This window comes from Salmo salar, chromosome 12 (genome assembly GCF_965601325.2).
Source record: "Salmo salar chromosome 12, fSalSal1, whole genome shotgun sequence".
In the NCBI taxonomy this organism is placed as follows: Eukaryota; Metazoa; Chordata; class Actinopteri; order Salmoniformes; family Salmonidae; genus Salmo; species Salmo salar.
Genome location: NC_138302.1, coordinates 36,394,255 through 36,414,645, shown reverse-complemented (window position 1 = coordinate 36,414,645; position 20,391 = coordinate 36,394,255). Strand labels below are relative to the sequence as shown.

Sequence of the window (20,391 nt, the reverse complement as noted above, 5' to 3'; positions counted from 1 at the left end):
ACCAACAAACTAACATGGTCCAAACACACCAAGACAGTCGTGAAGGGAGCACGACAACGCCTATTCCCTCTCAGGAGACTGAAAAGATTTGGCATGGGTCCTCAGATCCTCAAAAAATTATACAGCTGCACCATCGACAGCATCCTCCTGGTTGCATCACTGCCTGGTATGGCAACTGCTCAGCCTCTGACCGCAAGGCACTACAGAGGGTAGTGCGTATGGCCCAGTACATCACTGGGACCAAGCTTCCTGCCATCCAGGACCTCTATACCAGGCGGTGTCAGATGAAGGACCTAAAAATTGTCAAAGACTCAAGCCACCCTAGTCATAGACTGTTCTCTCTGCTACCGCACCACAAGAAGTACCGGAGCACAAAGTCTAGGTCAAAAAGGTTTCTTAACAGCTTCTACCTCCAAACCATAAGACTCTTGAACAGCTAATCAAATGGCTACCCGGATTATTTGCATTGTCCCCACCCCACCCCCAATTTTTACGCTGCTGCTACTCTCTGTTTATTATCCATGCATAGTCACTTTACCTCTACCTACAGTTGAAGTTGGAAGTTTACATACACTTAGGTTGGAGTCATTAAAACTTGTTTTTCAACCACTCCACAAACTATAGTTTTGGCAAGTCGGTTAGGATATCTACTTTGTGCATGACACAAGTAGTTTTTCCAACAATTGTTTACAGACGGATTATTTCACTTATAATTCACTGTATCACAATTCCAGTGGGTCAGAAGTTTACATACACAGTTGACTGTGCCTTTAAACAGCTTGGAACATTCCAGAAAATGATGTCATGGCTTTAGAAGCTTCTGATAGGCTAATTTACATCATTTGAGTCAATTGGAGGTGTACCTGTGGATGTATTTCAAGGCCTACCTTCAAACTCAGTGACTCTTTGCTTGACATCATGGGAAAATCAAAAGAAATCAGCCAAGACCTCAACAACAACAAAATTGTAGACCTCCACAAGTCTGGTTCATCCTTGGGAGCAATTTCCAGACGCCTGAAGGTACCACGTTCATCTGTACAAACAATAGTACGCAAGTATAAACACCATGGGACCACGCAGCCATCATACCGCTCAGGAAGGAGACGCGTTCTGTCTCCTAGGGATGAACATACTTTGGAGCGAAAAGTGCAAATCAATCCCAGAACAACAGCAAAGAACCTTGTGAAGATGCTGGAGGAAACAGGTACAAAAGTATCTATATCCACAGTAAAACGAGTCCTATATCGACATAACCTGAAAGGCCGCTCAGCAAGGAAGAAGCCACTGCTCCCAAACCGCCATAAAAAAGCCAGACTACGGTTTGCAACTGCACATGGGGACAAAGATCATACTTTTTGGAGAAATGTCCTCTGGTCTGATGAAACAAAAATAGAACTGTTTGGCCATAATGACCATCGTTATGTTTGGAGGAAAAAGGGGGAGGCTTGCAAGCCGAAGAACTCCATCCCAACCGTGGAGCACGGGGGTGGCAGCATCATGTTGTGGGGGGTGCTTTTCTGCAGGAGGGCTGGTGCACTTCACAAAATAGATGGCATCATGAGAGAGGAAAATTGTGGATATATTGAAGCAAATCTCAAGACATCAGTCAGGAAGTTAAAGCTTGGTCGCAAATAGGTCTTCCAAATGGACAATGACCCCAAGCATACTTCCAAAGTTGTGGCAAAATGGCCTACGGACAACAAAGTCAAGGTATTGCAGTGACATCACAAAGCCCTGACCTCAATCCTATAGAAACTTTGTGGGGCAGAACTGAAAAAGTGTGTGCGAGCAAGGAGGCCTACAAACCTGACTCAGTTACACCAGCTCCGTCAGGAGGAATGGGCCAAAATTCACTCAACTTATTGTGGGAAGGTTGTGGAAGGCTACTTGAAACGTTTGATCCAAGTTAAACAATTTCAAGGCAATGCTACCAAATACTAATTGAGTGTATGTAAACTTCTGACCCACATCAACAACAAGGTCAACATCTAATGCAAGCCAGAACAAGATGAGCTAAAATATAATGAAGGAACACTAGATAAACCCTCCGAAACTTTTTAATCAAGTTGTCCGTCAAAATTGCACTGATAAACGATGGAGAATTGGAGCGTCCTCGTCCTTCTGCAGCTTGCCTGCCAGTGCATGCTTGCCCCAACAAAGCACCCAAGCTAACTGTCTAGAGTTGGCTAGCTTGATAGCTAGCTACTTCCAGACACAAATGAGAGAACACCTCACTCTGACCATTTTACTCACCGTAGCAAAGCTGGTTGGGCTGTTTTCATGTTATCTACAGTAGAGCGTTTTTTTGCCTATGTTTACTGACACGGTCATATTCAGCAGGTGTTGCGCGTTTGTAAATTCATCAGTTGTTCAGTGCTACGTCGGAGTACATAGTCAGGGTGAATTTACGAATGCAAGATATATGCTAATTGTATCACAGTATAATAGTTCATGCTAGCTAACCAAATGACACCTGCATCTCTCGCTGTGTATAGCCACCGAAAAATGATATGAGTGGAAAAAGTCACACTCACCCACTCCTCCAATGGCATGACATGACATCCTCCTAGCAGCTAGCTAGCAACTCTAGCTAACGTTAGGCTCTGTGTTTTTAGCTTGCTACATAAATAGATACTCTAGCCTATTAGCCACGTTGACTGACTTGTGATCATTGCCCTTGCTAGTTTGATTGTATTGACCTTTCCAGCTTTAGTTACATTCATTCATTTGACTCCAGAATATTGAGTCATTGAAACTGAAACAGTGCATCCCGAATGGAGGCAGCAAACAATGTACCGGCAGCAAGCAATGAACCAGGCCAGCTGTGATTTACAACCTTAGAAATATTTTTTGGAATACCAAGAAATGTACTGGTGAATTATATTAATAATGCATTGAACTGCATCCATCTATTCAGCCAACAATGCCTTAGTGTATACCATGGAACATGGAGTCAAATAGAACCTATTTTTAAAACCTCTTATAAAGTTGGTTTTGTAGCATAAACTGGAAATTTGATATTTTTGACTGATATTATCATTGTCTGTTTGTTTCTGCAAAGTAGTTAAAATGCTATACGTTCCACTTTAAACTTTAGGTCAGGTTACTGTGTGCTAAACGTGAAATGTTTTTTTGCAATGGGAAGTAATAGTTGTACATTTCGATTGTGAAATGCTTAATGGTTGTGTTTTTGTAAACTTATGATTGGAACCTACTGGCTTATTATGTCCGTGTTTATGGACTGCTTATCCTTTAACATCATGCTGTTTGTGACTGCTGTCTTTCCATCAGTGCTATGCGGTGGTGTAGTGGTGACTAGAGAAGTGGGTATACTCGAATTTGCCAAAACGTTCCCAAACGGCCCGCCCAGCGAAGGAAAAGCACCATGCGTGAAAAATACTATGTTTTCCTGTTGTTTTTGTTGTTTTCCAAAACATTTGAAAGATTTTCACTCTCAAAAATCACACATTCTTTTTATAGATTTTTTTTTATGGTCTAAATCTACAACGATGCTTAAACCACATCAATGTGATTTGATGGGCCTGTCAGGGCCTGGCTTCCCAGTGGGTGGGCCTCTGTCCACCCAGGCCTATCCATGTCTACGCCCCTGATGCAAACAGTGGATGATGACAATTGCGCATCACAAATAGCCTACTAACCAACACTAAGGCCTAAACTTTTTCAATACCTTGTTTGCATACCCTTAGTTAGCATTTACTGGTAGAGATCATACATTGAAACGTCTTTCTTACCCTACCGGCTACCGATGTTAAAACCAGTTGAGAGCTGCACACTCTTGCTGCCTGCAGATTATATCCCGTTGAAACTAGGCTGTGCGAGTTGAGTTTGAGTTTATTTTTTATTTTTACAGGGACAGTGCACATTAATCAAGGTTTCAGTAAAAGTGCCGGTTTTAGCCACCTGGCAAATTTTTAACCGCAGTCCCTGGGCAGGTTATTAAAAACAATTACAATAACAATACAGACAATCAATCAGTAGTGAGCACACGCAGAGCAACATAGGACAAGCAAGATGTAGTATGCAAACAAAGGAACATAGCACAAAAAGCAACACGACAAAATCCATAAAAGCAACGAAGTGTTTCCACACCTCACAAACTACAGACAACCTTGAAAGCGGCAATACACAACTAGGGATTATATTCACAAGTCTGATTGGCCTTTAGCGAAGTGTTCATGTTTTTTTGTTAAAGTGTGATAGCTGGTGCAGTTGTGTGTGTCCTCTCATGGCAGATCTTGTGGATCTTCTGCCATATGTTTGAGTTTTCTGTTTAACAAAAGTACTGAGTAGAGGGGGAGCCAGGCCATTTAGGATCTTGGATACAAGACATGCGTCGGTGTATTGCACAAGATTTTCCAGCTCAGGAGGTGCGGTGAGAATGTGAATATATTTCACGTACTTTGCGATTGTGTAGGATATTTTGTGCATCATTTCTCTATTGTACTACATAATTGATAAATCGTATACCTCCACTACACTACTTTGATACGCATCAATAGGGATTAAGAAATTAATATAAGCAATGACCACTGACAAAAAAAATTGTATACATACGTTGCGTATACCCTCCACTACACCGCTGGCCCTGTGTTTTACAAAAAGTGCACTCTCCTACATGAGTGCGCTTGTATTACGGTTGCAGTCCTTCCAGAATCTCGAACCTGCCACACAATGAATGCCTATAGGTTCGTCACTGCGCAATCATGCCTATAATATATATATATATAATATAACGGCTCTTAATAACATAATCATGTTTCAAGAAAGGAGTGTATATATTTGGCCTGACGAAGGGATTTTATGCGCTGACTGAATGGAAACCGGTAATTATTCGTTTTTTTACTCCGCTTGTCTCGGGAAGAAATGATGGTCTCGGACAGTGAGAACTCGAGTCAAGACCGAGTACAAATGTCAATGACACGGAGACAGTCAATATGTGGTCTCGAGACTGAGTACTAACGTGATAACACTGGGCAGAGGCAGTAGAAACACTCACAAACACTGTGTTACATTTATTTTGAAATAACTTCAATACCTACACAAATATATATCAGTGACAATATGCTTGAATGTTTTTCTTCTTTATCAATGTCACAAAAATGAACAAGAGCTTTGAAAGGATTCCTGTTCAGCATTCTACAAAAACAAAAAAATGGAGTACAGCCCTCCTTAACTCGTAGTGGTATGAACTTGTATTACACCTAAACAATAGTGCCTGGCAGATGTGTATTGTGTACATTCGAGTTGTGTAGCAAGCCACTTGCATGTGGAAACGTTTCATACAATCGTCGGACGCCCACTTTACGATTGGTGATAGCTACTTGACGTCAAATGCGGCAGGTAAGAGGATAGCTACCGTTCTCGGTTTTGCCAAATTCAAAAAAACAAGGGTTCATTAGCCATTTCCTGTATCACATCTGGCCGGTCTTGACCGCAGTCTAGCAGTTCGCTAGCGTTAGCAAACTGGCTACAGGTAGATATCTAACGTTAGCTAATACGTCTAAAATGTAAGCGTTGATTTAAACAACGTTCTAGAATCTAGCTAGGTAACGTTAGATGTTTATCGTGTGTATTTTTGCATGTATTGTTTGACTACATTGCGAACTATTTTATGTTAGCTAACATTAGCCAGCTACAGTAGCTAGCTAACGTTAGAACTTTGTTTTTGTTGCTAGCATTCTTTTTGTCCTTTCCCGTGTCAGCCACGACCGTCAAATAAAGGCAATTTAAAGGATTGCCCCAACAATCGCAGCCTCACGCCTGCCATGAGATCACCCTAACAAGAAATAGTGGGGTGAAGATGGCTGCAGAGCTCTTTCCCACCAAGAAGCTGGCCCCAGCATCCTCAACCAAAACAGCTGTGCAGCAATACCAGCAGCAGAACCTGAATAACAACAACACCATTCACAGCTGCAACTGGCAAGGGCTCTATCCTACCATCCGAGAGAGGTAGGTGACCCCAGTAACCAGTAGTTAAACTGGGATTCTACTTCCTTTTGAGGGGAGACGATGTGTACATTTTAATAGATTTAAAATGGCCAAAGAAAACACATTTCTTGGGTCTGCCAGCTCTTACATGCATATACTGAATTCTGAATGTGATGCCATGGACACTGTTTATTAATCATATGACTCATGCTTTCACAGGAATTCAGTCATGTTCAACAATGAGTTGATGGCAGATGTTCACTTTGTCGTTGGCCCCCCAGGAGGGACTCAGCGAGTACCTGGGCACAAGGTAATCAATCCCCTTTAAACCTGTACAGACAGATGAGTCTACTAAATGACAAAAATGTTAAAATGCAATTATATGATGTCTCTATACCAGCCTCTTTATGCCAAATCATTTAGCAAATATCTACATTTATATATGTGTAAATGTATATTCTCTCCACCTTCTATCCCTCATACATCCTCCCACCATAACTTGCTCCCTCTGCTTCTCTTCCTTTTCTCATGTGACTCCCTATCTTCCATGCTGTCCCTCAGTATGTGCTGGCTGTGGGGAGTAATGTGTTCCACGCCATGTTTTATGGTGAACTGGCAGAGGACAAGGAAGAGATCCGTATCCCTGATGTGGAGCCTCCCTCGTTCCTAGCCATGCTGAAGTACGTGCCCGGCGCCCCCTGACATCTCATTAGATGCAGTCCCAGTGTTCATTGTACATTTCAGAATGAGGGCGACCTTAGTTCATTTGAAATGTAGGCTGATTGATGGTATTTGCAAGTAAGCTATAAAGGAAAAATGTCTCTGACTGAATGATGGGACATCAAGTTTTTTTCCCAGATAAGTTTTACTTGGCCGTATTCATGTTAGAATGTGTCCCTTTGAATATTCAGCTGACAATGCAATGGCATGTGAAATTATAAAATTAGCCTTCCCATAAATGAGAAGTTGAAGTGAACTTGTCGAGCTCTAATCTGACTCTCCCCACTCTGGTCTGCCAGGTACATCTACTGTGACGAGATCGACCTGTGTGCTGATACTGTCCTGGCTACGCTTTATGCCGCCAAGAAGTACATCGTGCCCCACCTGGCTCGGGCATGCGTCAACTTCCTCGAGACGAGCCTGAGCGCCAAGAATGCTTGCGTTCTGCTCTCCCAGAGCTGCCTGTTTGAGGAGCCCGACCTGACGCAGCGCTGCTGGGAGGTGATCGACGCCCAAGCCGAGCTGGCGCTGCGCTCCGAGGGCTTCACCGACATCGACTCGGTGACCCTGGAGAGTATCCTGCGCCGCGAGACGCTCAATGCCAAGGAGATGGTGGTGTTCGAGGCGGCATTGAGCTGGGCTGAGGCCGAATGCCAGCGCCAGGGCCTGACGCCCACCATTGAGAACAAACGGCTGGCGCTGGGCAAGGCCATCTACCTGATCCGCATTCCCACCATGACGCTGGATGACTTCGCCAACAGTGCGGCACAGTCGGGCGTGCTGACGCTCAACGAGACCAACGACATCTTCCTGTGGTACACGGCCGCCAAGAAGCCTGACCTGCTGTTTGCCAGCAAGCTGCGCAAGGGCCTGGCACCGCAGCGCTGCCACCGCTTCCAGTCGTGCGCCTACCGGAGTAACCAGTGGCGCTACCGGGGCCGCTGCGACAGCATCCAGTTCGCCGTGGACAAGCGAGTGTTCATCGCCGGCTTCGGCCTGTACGGCTCCAGCTGCGGCTCAGCAGAGTACAGCGCCAAGATTGAACTCAAGAGGCAGGGCGTGCCGCTGGGCCAGAGCCTCATCAAGTACTTTTCGGATGGCTCCAGCAGCACATTCCCAGTGTGGTTTGAATACCCTGTGCAGATCGAGCCCGACACATTCTACACGGCTAGCGTCGTGCTGGACGGCAATGAGCTCAGCTACTTTGGCCAGGAGGGGATGACTGAGGTGCAGTGTGGCAAGGTCACCTTCCAGTTCCAGTGCTCTTCGGACAGCACCAATGGGACGGGTGTGCAGGGGGGGCAAATTCCTGAGCTCATCTTTTACGCTTGAGGTGTCGAACGTGAGGGAAACGTAACCCTCCCATCTTTACTGCCACAGTAAATGCACCCCCCCGGCTGTTCAGAAAGCATCAGCTCTTAACTATGGCTTTAAAAGTATACCTGGTTTGAAAAAAACAAACATATCCAATTTATTGTGGTGGTTATTTAGTTCAATATTTAATTGCCTTATGAGTATGTCGGACCTAGTGTGACTGTATTTTGACTAAACTGGGTTGCAGTGACCAAATATTTTCTTAGAAATGAAGGATAGGCATTTGTTAAGGGTTGGTCCTAACACTTAACATGGTTCACACATTTTTGTTCTGTTTATGAAGCACAGTTCTCATTTAACAAGATTAGTATGTTGCAGGTATCTTTTTTTTGTTTTTCCTTCAAACATTCCTAAGGAAAACACTACAACTTGAAAACAAAATATTTCAACCTGTGCAAGAAACTCGACATTGATATAGAGGATACTTAATGTATAATCAAATATTTTTGTACTTTAACTTGGTAAATAGTTTAAACATTTGATGGTGCAATTTCTAAGATTTTATATTGTTACCTCTCAATCCAAGTATCCCCTTGGGTTTTCTGTGAGATTAATATAACTGAGAATAGACCTCAAAATGGCAATGTAAACCTGTGCTGAGGTTTAAGATACTTGAGTATGTTGCCCTCTCAGTATATAGCTAACTTTTTTTTGCACTACTATTGGTCCTCTTTTCAAACAGGACAGCCTTTTTGTATCTTGCTTACACTAATTTAGGGCATTTTTTATTTTATGAATCAGTATGAAATGTTGAAGAATGAGATTCCAATGAGAATGTTGCCGTGCTGTGAGTTTGACAGTATCAATGGACCTATGAATGTGTACTGTTGTTGCATATAGAAAATACAATTAACCAGTTCTGAAAATTGTGTGAAGTGTCTTTTTATATAAAATAAGTATTTTAAAAAGGGCTCAGACTGGGGCTATAGAGCAGGTTTGTATAATGTAAATCAAGAGTAAAAAAATAATATTCAGAGATTTATCAAACCACCATGTACTGTTGGCAGTCCCTCAGAACATGGTTTATACAAGTGTCTCAATGTTAATAAGCATATTTTCCCATTCAAATACACAAAATATTCTAACTTTATCTTCAACTTCATATTCCTGATTAGACCTCTTTTGTAGAGTGATAGTTCACAATAAAAGTGGGCAAGGCTTTTATCTCAGGCCTCACACACACCAACAGTATCTTCATCACAAAGAGATAGCGTAGCGTAATGCCACTGCACATAGCTACTGGTTAAGAGTCCATAGCTTTTCACCCAGAAACATTGTCCTCAATAGTCCAGTTAAAAAGACCTACATGGTCTTCTGTTTCTTCCGTGCTTGAAACTGCGCTGTTTTGTTCTTAATAGACTTGATGAGCATGGACAGTCCGGGGTCCATTTTCTTGGTGGTTTCAGCCACTGCCTGGCCACTGGCATCTGTTTCCTGTTTCTTTGCTCCCACTTCCTGTGCGGGCGGGGCCTGTGAGCTCTTGAGCGCCTCGTCCTGGTCGCGCTGGCGCTCCTCCCTGCGGCGCTGCTTCTCGACCTGGATGCTCTGGGTGGCCTTGGTCTTCTTGTAGCCCGGGTCGGACGGGTCAAGGTTGTAGAGGTGGGAGGTGAACATGGCCTGGAAACGAGGGTCCTTCACATCCACCTGTCAGAGAGAAGAGATTGGGGGGGTGAGATTTCATTGAAGTCTACAAAAAAGCCTCGACAGTAAAACAAATTGTGCATCTTAAGGCCACAGAAAAATGGTCCTTCCAGGAAATGTAACCTACACTCCCCTATCAATAAGTGTATTCATGAAGCTCCTGATTTGAGACTACGAAATCATTAATTGATGTCAATGAGAAACGATGGTTAAAAAAAAGAAACACTTCAAAATACCGCCTGTTGACTACAAGCTATTTCTTTGCCATGAAAAGAAACCAAAAGGCTGCTCTGACCTGGAAGTCGTCCTCCTCCAGGCTCGTGTTGTCCTTCTTCAGAAGCTTCTTCCTCTTCTTTTTGCTCAGGTTCTGCTCCTCTACGATCTTGTCGTAGTTGAAGTGTTTGTGCTTGTCGTCGTCCTCGTCGTCCATGAGCAGGGCCATCTCAGCCTGTGGGTTTATGAAGAAATAAAATGGGTTACTCTTGATTAGCTTACTCAAACCGTGTCAAGACATCTGCTCACAAAATGTAATGTGCAACGTTCTGAATACCAATAACAGTATTAAGTCCATTGCATTAGTGTATACGAGTGCTTTCAACTCCACGTCACTGACACCTACCTTTTGTTTCTCCAACTCCTCCTCCTCTTCAGGTGTCCTCTCCTCCACCTTTTTGTTTTTCTTGCTCTTTGCTTTCTTTTTCAGATCTGGGAGATTAGGAAGAAAACAAGTCATGGTCAAATCATCCATTAAAGCATATTGTGATTCGTTTTACTGGTGCACTCGAGTAAATGTGGCAACTGATTATGATTCACGGTGCGACTCACCCGTAGAACCAAGCTCTTCAGCAAAGAACGGGTCATCAAAGTCAACGTCTGCAGGAAGCTCATCGCCACTGAGGTCCGAATCATCCGATTCCTGAAGGAAAGAAAAAAAGTCTGTCACCCTCCAATACAATGTGTGTGAGATAGTTAACAACCTTCTTTAATCTAGTGATCTCACCTGCTTTCCTTTGGTCTTCTTCTGCTTTTTCTTGTCCTTCTTCTTCTCAATGAACTCTTCCCAGGGTGTCAGCTTGTCCTTTCCTTCTAGCTTCTCCTTCACCAACTGTTCAGTTGTCTCCTTCAGTCCTGAGGTGAGGAAGATGGGAGTGTAATTATGAGGCTGCTTAGTGGTTGGTTGTGCCAACTAAATGCAATTTGTACTGACGAGTCAAAGTCACACTATTTCGACATATGGGAAAAGTCACACTGTCTGACAACAAAAAGTTGCACTGACACAATGAAAAGTTGCACTACCGACAATGGAAATGTCTGTCTGCCACGGGATTTTTTGTTGTTGTCCCTACCTGGCACCCATGTGATCTCCATCTCCATGCCCTTGTCCTCCTTCTTCTTGTCTTTCTCCTGGATGCTCTTCAGCAGCTCTCTGTATTTCTCTATCTGCTTGCCGCTGCTCTGCTTCCCTTTCTTGACCTTCTTCTCCACCTCCTTGCTGGCCTCTTCTGGCTGTTTAACTAGGTGACCAAAGGGGAAATAAAAGTCAACGCAACAAACATATGCAATAACATCTCTCCTTTAAAATTACAGTAATAGTGATTTGTCCCTGTTGGCAATAATCTACCAGCACAAAGAATAATAACCTTAAAGTGAGGTTTTGTCCTTCGAGTATACAGGTTTGAAAGGTATTTTATAAAAGCTAATCAAAATCACTTCCAAGTTCTGTTTTCTTCTTACCCTCTGGAAGCTCCTCTTCCTTCTCCATCTCCACTCCATCCTCATCATCGCTGGAGGAGGCCAGGTAGGCGTTGAAATCCATCTGCAGCAGCTCGTCCTTGTTGAACTTCCTGTTCATGGCAGTGACACGCTCATGGTCTGTCTCGTCCCAGGTCAACTCCACCTGGGGTGGAAAACGCACATTAAGTCATAAATGTAAACAACCTGAAATATAACTACAGAGTCCTTTCTCAACTAAAGATGATAGTACTAGAGGGAAATGTACGAGATGCAAATATTCAGCAAAAAATGTCAATCTGAACAATTCAGATTTATTCTGAACAAAAACATTTTAAAAAACGCAACATGTGAAGTGTCCCATGTTTCATGAGCTGAAATGAAAGATTTCCCAAAATCTTTCCATACGCACAAAAAACTTCATTCACAAAAATTTTGGGCACAAATTTGTTTATATCCTTGTTAGTGAGCATTTCTACTTTGCCAAGATAATCCATCCACCTGACAGGTGTGTCATATCAAGAAGCTGAATAAACAGCATGATCATTACACAGGTGCACCTTGTGCTGAGGCCAATAAAAGGCCACAAAATAATTTATCAGACAAGTTTGGTCTCAAGTTGAGGAAGCGTGCAATTGGGTGGCCTTGGTCTTCTCGTAGAGCTGTTGCCAGATAATTGACATGCGGCTTCTTCACCTGCAGGACAGTCTAAGACCAGCAACTCGGACAGCTGATGAAACTATGGGTTTGCACAAACAAATAATTTCTGCACAAACTGTCAGAAACTGTCTCAGGTAAGCTCATCTGCGTGCTCATCATCCTCACCAGGGTCTTGACCTAACTGCAGTTCAGCATCGTAATTGACTTCAGTAGGCAAATGCTCACCTTCGATGGCCACTGGCACGCTGGAGAAGTGTGTTCGCGGATTAATCCTGGTTTCAACTGTACCGGGCAGATGGCGTCGTGTGGGCGAGCGGTTTACTGATGTCAACGTTGTGAACAGAGTGCCCCATGGTGGCGGTGGGGTTATGGTATGGGCAGGCATAAGCTACGGACAATGAACACAATTGCATTTTATAGATGGTAATTTGAATACACAGAGATACTGTGACAAGATCCTGAGGCCCATTGTCGTGCCATTCATCCGCCGCCATGACCTCATGTTTCAGCATGATAATGCACGGCCCCATGTCGCAAGGATCTGTACACAATTCCTGGAAGCTGAAAATCTCCCAGTTCTTCCATGGCCTGCATACTCACCAGACATGTCACCTATTGAGCATGTTTGGAATGCTCTGGATCGACGTGTACAACAATGTGGTCCACTTCCAACCAATATCCAGTAACTTCGCACAGCCATTGAAAAGGAGTGGGACAATATTCCACAGGCCACAATCAACAGCCTGATCAACTCCATGCGAAGTAGATGTGTCACGCACCATGAGGCAAATGACGGTCAAACCAGATACTGACTGGTTTTCTGATCCACACCACTACTTTTATTTTTTAAGGTATCTGTTACCAACAGATGCATATCTGTATTCCCAGTCATGTGAAATCCATAGATGAGGGCCAAATGTATTTATTTAAATTGACTGATTTCCTTATATGAAGTGCAACTCCGTAAAATCTTTGAAATTGTTGCATGTTGCGTTTATATTTTTGTTCAGTGTACTGCAGGACCATCGCTCCACAGGTGGTAAGCCTGGAGACCATGGAGGAAATATTCTTCTTTGACCATAAGAGATTATTAGACGGAGTGTGTCTAACCTTTGACGTGGCTGCTGCTGTGGAGGTGAAGAGCTTGGGGGTGTAGGCAGACAGGTCCACGTCTGTGGCTAAGTCCTTTGGCTCCTCATCAAACGTCACATCATCAGGGATAAACCTGTTCCCACGGAAGAGAGGGGGGACCACCACAACAGTTAGCATGGGAGTATAGTGACATCCTAATGTTTAGAATGAACCAGCAGCACAGATAATGGTATCATGCTAATAAGTAGTTAGCATGTCCAAGTGCAATACCTTGATGTACGATGATATACTGGTAATATATTAAGCAAGGATGAGATTCATCACTATGTGTGCCATTATGTTATTTTATGTATTGATAAGATGTTGTGTACCAAAGTACTGTCTCCTAGAGATGAACGAACGCATCTCCTTCCTTCTTTTGAGGACAGCTTCATTACCATGCTTTACGTTATCAAGTTATACAGTACATTCTATTACACTTTCATTGAACATATTTTCCTCCAGTGTACACTTCAGTATAAATGAGTGTCTGTCTATTCCCTCACCGCAGGTCCAGGATGGAGCAACTGCTCTCGTACTCAAAGCCGTCACACTCCTGGTAGATTTTAGCAGCTGTGTCAAGCGAGTCGCACTCCACCACCGCATAGTAGTACTTCAGCCGCTTGAATTGGTAGTCCCGCATCTTCTCTCTGTAAATCCTGCAATACACAAACACATAAATTAATATTAATTCACTTTTCATAGAAACTATTTCACTGCCTATCTTTGATCTGTTAGGACCACAACATTGTATCTCTGGTTCATTTCTGGTTGAACAATATAGGGAGGATAGAGATGTGTGAATGGGGTAGCTAGATCATACATCTCCTCCTCTGTGTCTTTGTCCGGATCCTCCGGCAGGGCCATCAGCTCCAGGGGACCCTGGGTCTGTTCCTGCTGAACCCGCTCCTTCCCAAACTCTGAGGGGTAGATCTAAACAAACACACAGTGTTAACCATACACAACATTTGTGACTTGGTCTGGTGAAGCAGTGTCACATCCATCATATTTGAGTGACAGCCAGCAGGCAAATTAATGTAGCCTTACCTTCACAGAGAGCACAACCCCTCCTTTAGGCTTGAAGGAGTTAAACAGAGCCAGCAGGTCCTTGGCTTTCATCCGGTCCCAATCCATGTTACACACGGCCAGCCTTTGTGTTACCTGTTGTAGTAAAAAACAACAATATTGGAACATGCAATTTCTTATGTCATTTTAGACGACGAAAGGAAATGAGAAGAGGAAGTCACTCTGGACAATTGAGACACAGTCCTAGACCTCACCTCCTCACTCCGTGGCGCGTCCTTGCACAGCTCGCCCCAGTCGTGCTGGATCTCCTCCTCCTCATGTTTCAAGATGGCCTCCACGTCATCATCGTCGTCCTCGTCCGAGCTGGTCTCCACATTGCCTTTCCCCCTGGCCAGATCAGGCTCGCTGATGTCACTGTCCTCATCTGACTCTGAACCGGACTCGTCCTCGGAGCCGCTCTCCACGTCACTCTCCACATCTGCTTCATCCTCGTCTTCCTCATCCTCACTGCCGTCTGAGATGCTGGCCGCCTGGTCCACATCGTCCTCGTCCCCCTCAACGTGAGGCACCTTGTCATCTTCCTCTTCGTCACCTGTAAAAACAGCATGTATTGATTGCAGCAACAAACTTCAAGACAATGAGCATACACACACACACACACACACACACACACACACACATATACATATATACACACATACACGCTTATTTTTTTATATATATATATATAAAGTTGAAGTCGGAAGTTTACATACACCTTAGCCAAATACATTTAAACTCAGTTTCACAATTCCTGACATTTAATCCTAGTAAAAATTACCTGTCTTAGGCAACTTAGGATCACCACTTTATTTTAAGAATGTGAAATGTCAGAATAATAGTAGAGAGAATGATTTATTTCAGCTTTTATTTCTTTCATCACATTCCCAGTGGGTCAGAAGTTTACATACTGTACGCTCAATTAGTATTTGGTAGCATTGCCTTTAAATTGTTTAATTTGGGTCAAATGTGTTGGGTAGCCTTCCACAAGCCTCCCACAATAATTTGGGTGAATTTTGGCCCATTCCTCCTGACAGAGCTGGTGTAACTGAGTCAGGTTTGTAGGCCTCCTTGCTCGCACACGCTTTTTCAGTTCTGCCCACAAATTTTCTATGGGATTGAGGTCAGGGCTTTGTGATGGCCACTCCAATACCTTGACTTTGTTGTCCTTAAGCCATTTTGCCACAACTTTGGAAGTATGCTTGGGGTCATTGTCCATTTGGAAGACCTATTTGCGACCAAGCTTTAACTTCCTGACTGATGTCTTGAGATGTTGCTTCAATATATCCACGTAATTTTCCTCTCTCATGATGCCATCTATTTTGTAAAGTGCACCAGTCCCTTATACAGCAAAGCACCCCCACAACATGATGCTGCCACCCCCGTGCTTCACGGTTGGGATGGTGATCTTCGGCTTGCAGGCCTCCCCCTTTTTTCTCCAAACATAACAATGGTCATTATGGCCAAACAGTCCTATTGTTGTTTCATCAGACCAGAGGACATTTCTCCAAAAAGTACGATCTTTGTCCCCATTTGCAGTTGCAAACCGTAGTCTGGATTTTTTTATGGCGGTTTTGGAGCAGTGGCTTCTTCCTTGCTGAGCGGCCTTTCAGGTTATGTCAATATAGGGCTCGTTTTACTGTGGATATAGATACTTTTGTACCCGTTTCCTCCAGCATCTTAACAAGGTCCTTTGCTGTTGTTCTGGGATTAATTTGCACTTTCCGCACCAAAGTACTGTCTCCTAGAGATGAACGAACGCATCTCCTTCCTGAGCAGTATGACGGATGGGTGGTCCCATGATGTTTATACTTGCGTACTATTGTTTGTACAGATGAACGTGGTACTTTCAGGCGCTTGGAAATTGCTCCCAAGGATGTACTAGACTTGTGGAGGTCTCCATTTTTTTTCCTGAGGTCTTGGTTGATTTATTTTTATTTTCCCATGATGTCAAGCAAAGAGGCACGGAGTTTGAAGGTACACCTCCAATTGACTCAAATTATGTCAATTAGCCTATCAGAAGCTTCTAAAGCCATGACATCATTTTCTGGAATTGTCCAAGCTGTTTAAAGGCACAGTCAACTTAGTGTATGTAAACTTCTGACCCATTATGGGATATTATGTGTAGATTGATGAGGATTTTAAAATTTTGATTTAATCCATTTTAGAATAAGGCTGCAACGTAACAAAATGTGGAAAAAAGGAAGGGGTGTGAATACTTTCCGACTGCACTAGCAGCTTTGCTAGGACTGAGCAAGCAGGTCAAAGTAAAACCGTCATCATCTCTAGAGCTATATATTTATGTCTTCAATCCAACTCATTGCCCAATGTTTCATCAGTTTTTTGTACTGACTATGATGCACACTCACAGGACTTTACATACTCACACTCCAACACACACTTCATTTACTCACATACATTCATAATTACCATAATTTCCGGACTATTAAGCGCACCTGAATATAAGCCGCACCCACTGAATTTAAAAAAAGTATTATTTTGAACATAAATAAGCCACACATGTCTATAAGCCGCAGTGCCTACCGGTACATTGAAACAAATTAACTTTACACAGGCTTTAACGAAACACGGCTTGTAACAAAAATAAATAGGCTTTAACGAAACACGGCTTGTAACAAAAATAAAAATGTGCAGTAAACAGGAGCCCACCAAGAAAGTCATTGGTCACCATCTTCCTTCTCCTGTGCACTGAAAACATCTCCTTCGGTGTCGGAGTTGAATAGCCTCAGAATTGCTTCATCCGATATTGGATCGTTTTCAATGTCGCTCTCGTCACTTTCATCCGGAGGCAAATCCCCCGCTGAGCACTCTTCAACATGCAGCAGTCCAGCCTTTCGAAACCCGTTGATGATAGTGGATTTTTTGACAATGCTCCACGCTGTCAGGACCCACTGGCAGACTTGTCCATAAGTTGCTCTTTGCATGCGGCCCGTTTTAGTGAAGGATTTCTTCCCACTTGTCATCCAAGCCTCCCGCTGAACACGGAGCGCCACCTTAAATGCACGATTTACACTGATGTCGAGTGGCTGCAAATACTTTGTTGTACCCCGAGGAATCAGGGTGACAAAATGACTACCGTAATCAGAATGATGGGAAGTTTGAGAGCGCTCGATTTAATCTAAACAGTAAACAAAAAAGTTGTTTGACCTTAACCCGTTCGGCAATTTCATTGGTCTAATGAAAGCTTCATGCCGCCCAAAAACTGAGCACGTCACAGAATGTGTTTTTTAAATTTATTTTTATTTGAAAGCGGGAAAAATCCATATATTAGCCGCGTCATTGTTTAAGCCGCGAGGCTCAAAGCGTGGGAAAAAAGTTGTGGTTTATAGTCCGGAAATTCCGGTACTCTACACATACACCAAATACACTGCTGCTACTCTGTTTATCATATATCCTGATGCCTAGTCACCTTATACCAATACATAGACCCTTTTCCAGTACACGACACATTGACTCTTGGCGGCAGTTGGAAAGCCATCGGCATCTGCACCCATTCAACTTAGCTTAGATTTACATTTTTATTACTTCTTAACAAAATAACCTTTTGGAGGTTCTCATACACTTGCAATGTTTTGATTGTTGCTTGAACAGTCACTAAGATTATATTTGATCATGATCTTTGCAAAATAACTAATTTGGGATGCAGCAGTTAGCTACAATACTAACGCTCATTGATATAGCCTGTAGCAACAGCTAGCCAAGTGAATTTTAAGTATAATGCAGTTGATTTGCGATGATGACACAAACATTATATTAGCAGGACGTTCATACGAGCCTTAAAATCCAATAACAATCCAAAAGTAGTGTGAAATGCATGCTTAAATAAGCAACATGTAAATATTTTTTTTTTTGCTGATGTTCTATAAAAACTCCCCCTTGTTCTGCCACCAACTTGTGAGAATCGCCCTCGTACGGCAATTTCTGTAAACACAGAAAGGGCTCTATATCTACCCCTGCACATTGTAAATATATTATTGGCACTGACCTTGGAACTGACCCTGTATATAGCTTACTTACTTACTCGTAGTCTTATTTCTATTTCTCGTGTGTTTTTGTTCTACTTTACTTTATAGTACTACTGATATTGATTACTGCATTGTTGGGAAAGAGCTTTCAAAATCAGGCATTTCACTGTACTTGTGCACGTGACAAAACTTGAAACATTTGTTTTTAACGTATTTGCTTTAGCAGGGGCCCTGAGGTGTAATGCATGTTATGGGTCATAAGGTCATACAATAAGGTCCCCTCTACTACTTACCTTCCTCACACAGTCTGACTCCTCTGATAGGCTGGTCTCCTTTAGGTCCACTCTTTATGAACTGTGAAGCTTTTCCTTTCTTCAGAGGCTTTTTAGGCTCATCCACTCCCTTATCCTCTCCCTCCACAGAGCCCAACTTTGCTTTTGTCTTCTTTTTCTTCTTCGCCTCCTCTTTATCCTTTCCATCCTCCTTTTCCTCCTCAGAGTCAGAAAGATTGTAGAAACGTTTCAGGTCCTCGGATGAGGTGTGGTTGACAGGTCGGCCGCGTTTGTCGACCGTGTACTTGAGCTTGAAGCGATCATCGTGGAACATGGACTGGAAGCGCTTGTCAATCTTGATTTTGTGCTCTTTCTCTGGCATTTCCCAGAAGCGTGGGTCCTTTTTCACTTTTTGGAAGCGGTCATCGCCGCTTTGGCCCTTTTTGGAAGCCATGATGGCTAAGTCGTCGAAGCAGTATCTATAAAGAGGACAGACAGTTTGTCAATGGAAGTTATTACATCAAATTATATATTTGTCACATGCGCCGAATACAACAGGTGTAGACCTTACAATGAAATGCTTACTTACAAGACCTTAACCAACAATGTAGTTCTAAGAAAATACCTAAAAAAGAATAAGAAATAAAAAACTAAGAAATAAGAATAACAAATAATTAAAGAGCAGCAGTAAATAACAATAGCTGGGCTATATACAGGGGGTCCCGGTACAGAGTCAATGTGTGGGGGCACAGGTGTCGAGGTAGTTGAGGTAATATGTACATGTAGGTAGAGTTATTAAAGTGACTATGCATAGATAATAACAGAGAGTAGCAGCAGCATAGAAGGGGGGAGGGGGGGCAATGCAAATAGTCTGGGTAGCCATTTGATTAGCTGTTGAGGAGTGCGGTAGCAGAGAGAACAGTACACTAGGGTGGCTGGAGTCTGACAATTTTTAGGGCCTTCCTCTGACACTACCTGGTATAGAGGTCTTGGATGGCAGGAAGCTTGGCCCCAGTGATGTACTGGGCCGTACGCACTACCCTCTGTAGAGGCCGAGCAGTTGCCATAATGATTCATGCTATGTAATTTATGATGGCAAAGAAAACCACATTTTGACATTAATTTCATAGCACCCTCTTGAATTGCCTCATTTTCTCTACATTGTACAGCAGCAAGTGAACACCCTACATTATAGCATCTGTTCCAGAGGCCATCTCAACTTTAAGTAGTCCATTTTCTTCTTCATGGTTGTCTGATCCCTTCTAATGACCAGGTTGGACATGACTCAGACCGGATCATCAGGAGGGATCAGCCAATGAAGTTGGAAGTCCCACCCAGTTGACTACATTAAAATGGTGGAAGCCCTCAATGGCGCTTCCCATGCTAAAAAAATGACCTTTTGGCCACTAGAGGCCTCTATCATTCTCTATGGGCACCCGAGCTAGGTAGTTAGCTAGCTAGGTAAGCTCAGAATGACATAAGCTAATTCCCACTCTCTATTAGTCCTAGTAGATACACTGCACCACAATGCAATACCCTGGGTGCATACTATTCTAACGAGTGAGTGTTTTATTGCATAGCTTACAAGCAAGCTAACACTTTTGATACATAAGTCAGACACACGAGTCAGACATGTAAACAACACTTGAAAAGGGCCATTCCAAGAGCAGCAGTTAGCATAAAGAACACCATTCAAAGTGTAAACTGGGAAATATTTGGCAGCGATAAAGAGTGCAAAAGTATTTTGGTGAATAGAGACTTACCAAAACAACTTCTTCAGTGAAATTGTACCGATATCCACGTGTTCTCCCAGCATGCACCACTTCCGTGACCTTTTTCTTGTCCCACCCCTTTTCGCATAC

General features: G+C 43.2%; 2 protein-coding genes across 6 annotated transcripts; one reads left to right on the top strand and one right to left on the bottom strand.

Moving 5' to 3' along the window:
• Positions 1-4,132: 4,132 nt before the first annotated feature.
• On the top strand, positions 4,133-8,909 carry LOC106564837 (BTB/POZ domain-containing protein 3). Of its 5 annotated transcripts, none has more exons than XM_014131279.3 (5): positions 4,133-4,388; positions 5,724-5,970; positions 6,169-6,259; positions 6,511-6,629; positions 6,969-8,909. In XM_014131279.3, the coding sequence occupies exons 2-5, from the start codon at positions 5,822-5,824 to the stop codon at positions 7,999-8,001; spliced, it is 1,392 nt and encodes a 463-aa protein (XP_013986754.1). In that variant the 5' UTR covers positions 4,133-4,388; positions 5,724-5,821; the 3' UTR covers positions 8,002-8,909. The 5 variants fall into 5 exon arrangements, with proteins under 5 accessions (XP_013986754.1, XP_013986753.1, XP_013986750.1 ...); XM_014131278.3 differs by having other exon boundaries at positions 4,133-4,401; XM_014131275.3 differs by lacking the exon at positions 4,133-4,388 and adding an exon at positions 4,743-5,361 and having other exon boundaries at positions 5,697-5,970.
• LOC106564836 (ESF1 homolog) lies at positions 8,910-20,391 on the bottom strand. Its single transcript, XM_014131273.3, has 14 exons — positions 20,293-20,391; positions 18,551-19,008; positions 14,487-14,824; positions 14,254-14,367; positions 14,030-14,139; positions 13,713-13,865; positions 13,186-13,300; positions 11,419-11,581; positions 11,031-11,198; positions 10,685-10,812; positions 10,510-10,600; positions 10,304-10,389; positions 9,980-10,132; positions 8,910-9,687 (listed from the first exon to the last, which is right to left on the bottom strand). Exons 2-14 carry the CDS (start codon positions 18,981-18,983, stop codon positions 9,346-9,348), a joined length of 2,394 nt encoding a protein of 797 aa, XP_013986748.2. The 5' UTR covers positions 18,984-19,008; positions 20,293-20,391; the 3' UTR covers positions 8,910-9,345.

Bases quoted from the DNA above. Each gene is read 5' to 3' on its own strand.
- LOC106564837 (XM_014131279.3), top strand. From the start codon at position 5,822: ATGGCTGCAGAGCTCTTTCCCACCAAGAAGCTGGCCCCAGCATCCTCA. The intron at 5,971-6,168 runs GTAGGTGACCCC...ATGCTTTCACAG, and splicing joins TATCCTACCATCCGAGAGAG to GAATTCAGTCATGTTCAACA. The intron at 6,260-6,510 runs GTAATCAATCCC...GCTGTCCCTCAG, and splicing joins AGCGAGTACCTGGGCACAAG to TATGTGCTGGCTGTGGGGAG.
- LOC106564836 (XM_014131273.3), bottom strand. From the start codon at position 18,983: ATGGCTTCCAAAAAGGGCCAAAGCGGCGATGACCGCTTCCAAAAAGTG. The intron at 10,390-10,509 runs GTGAGTCGCACC...CTAATCTCCCAG, and splicing joins TGAAGAGCTTGGTTCTACGG to ATCTGAAAAAGAAAGCAAAG. The intron at 9,688-9,979 runs GTCAGAGCAGCC...TCTCTCTGACAG, and splicing joins TGGAGGAGGACGACTTCCAG to GTGGATGTGAAGGACCCTCG.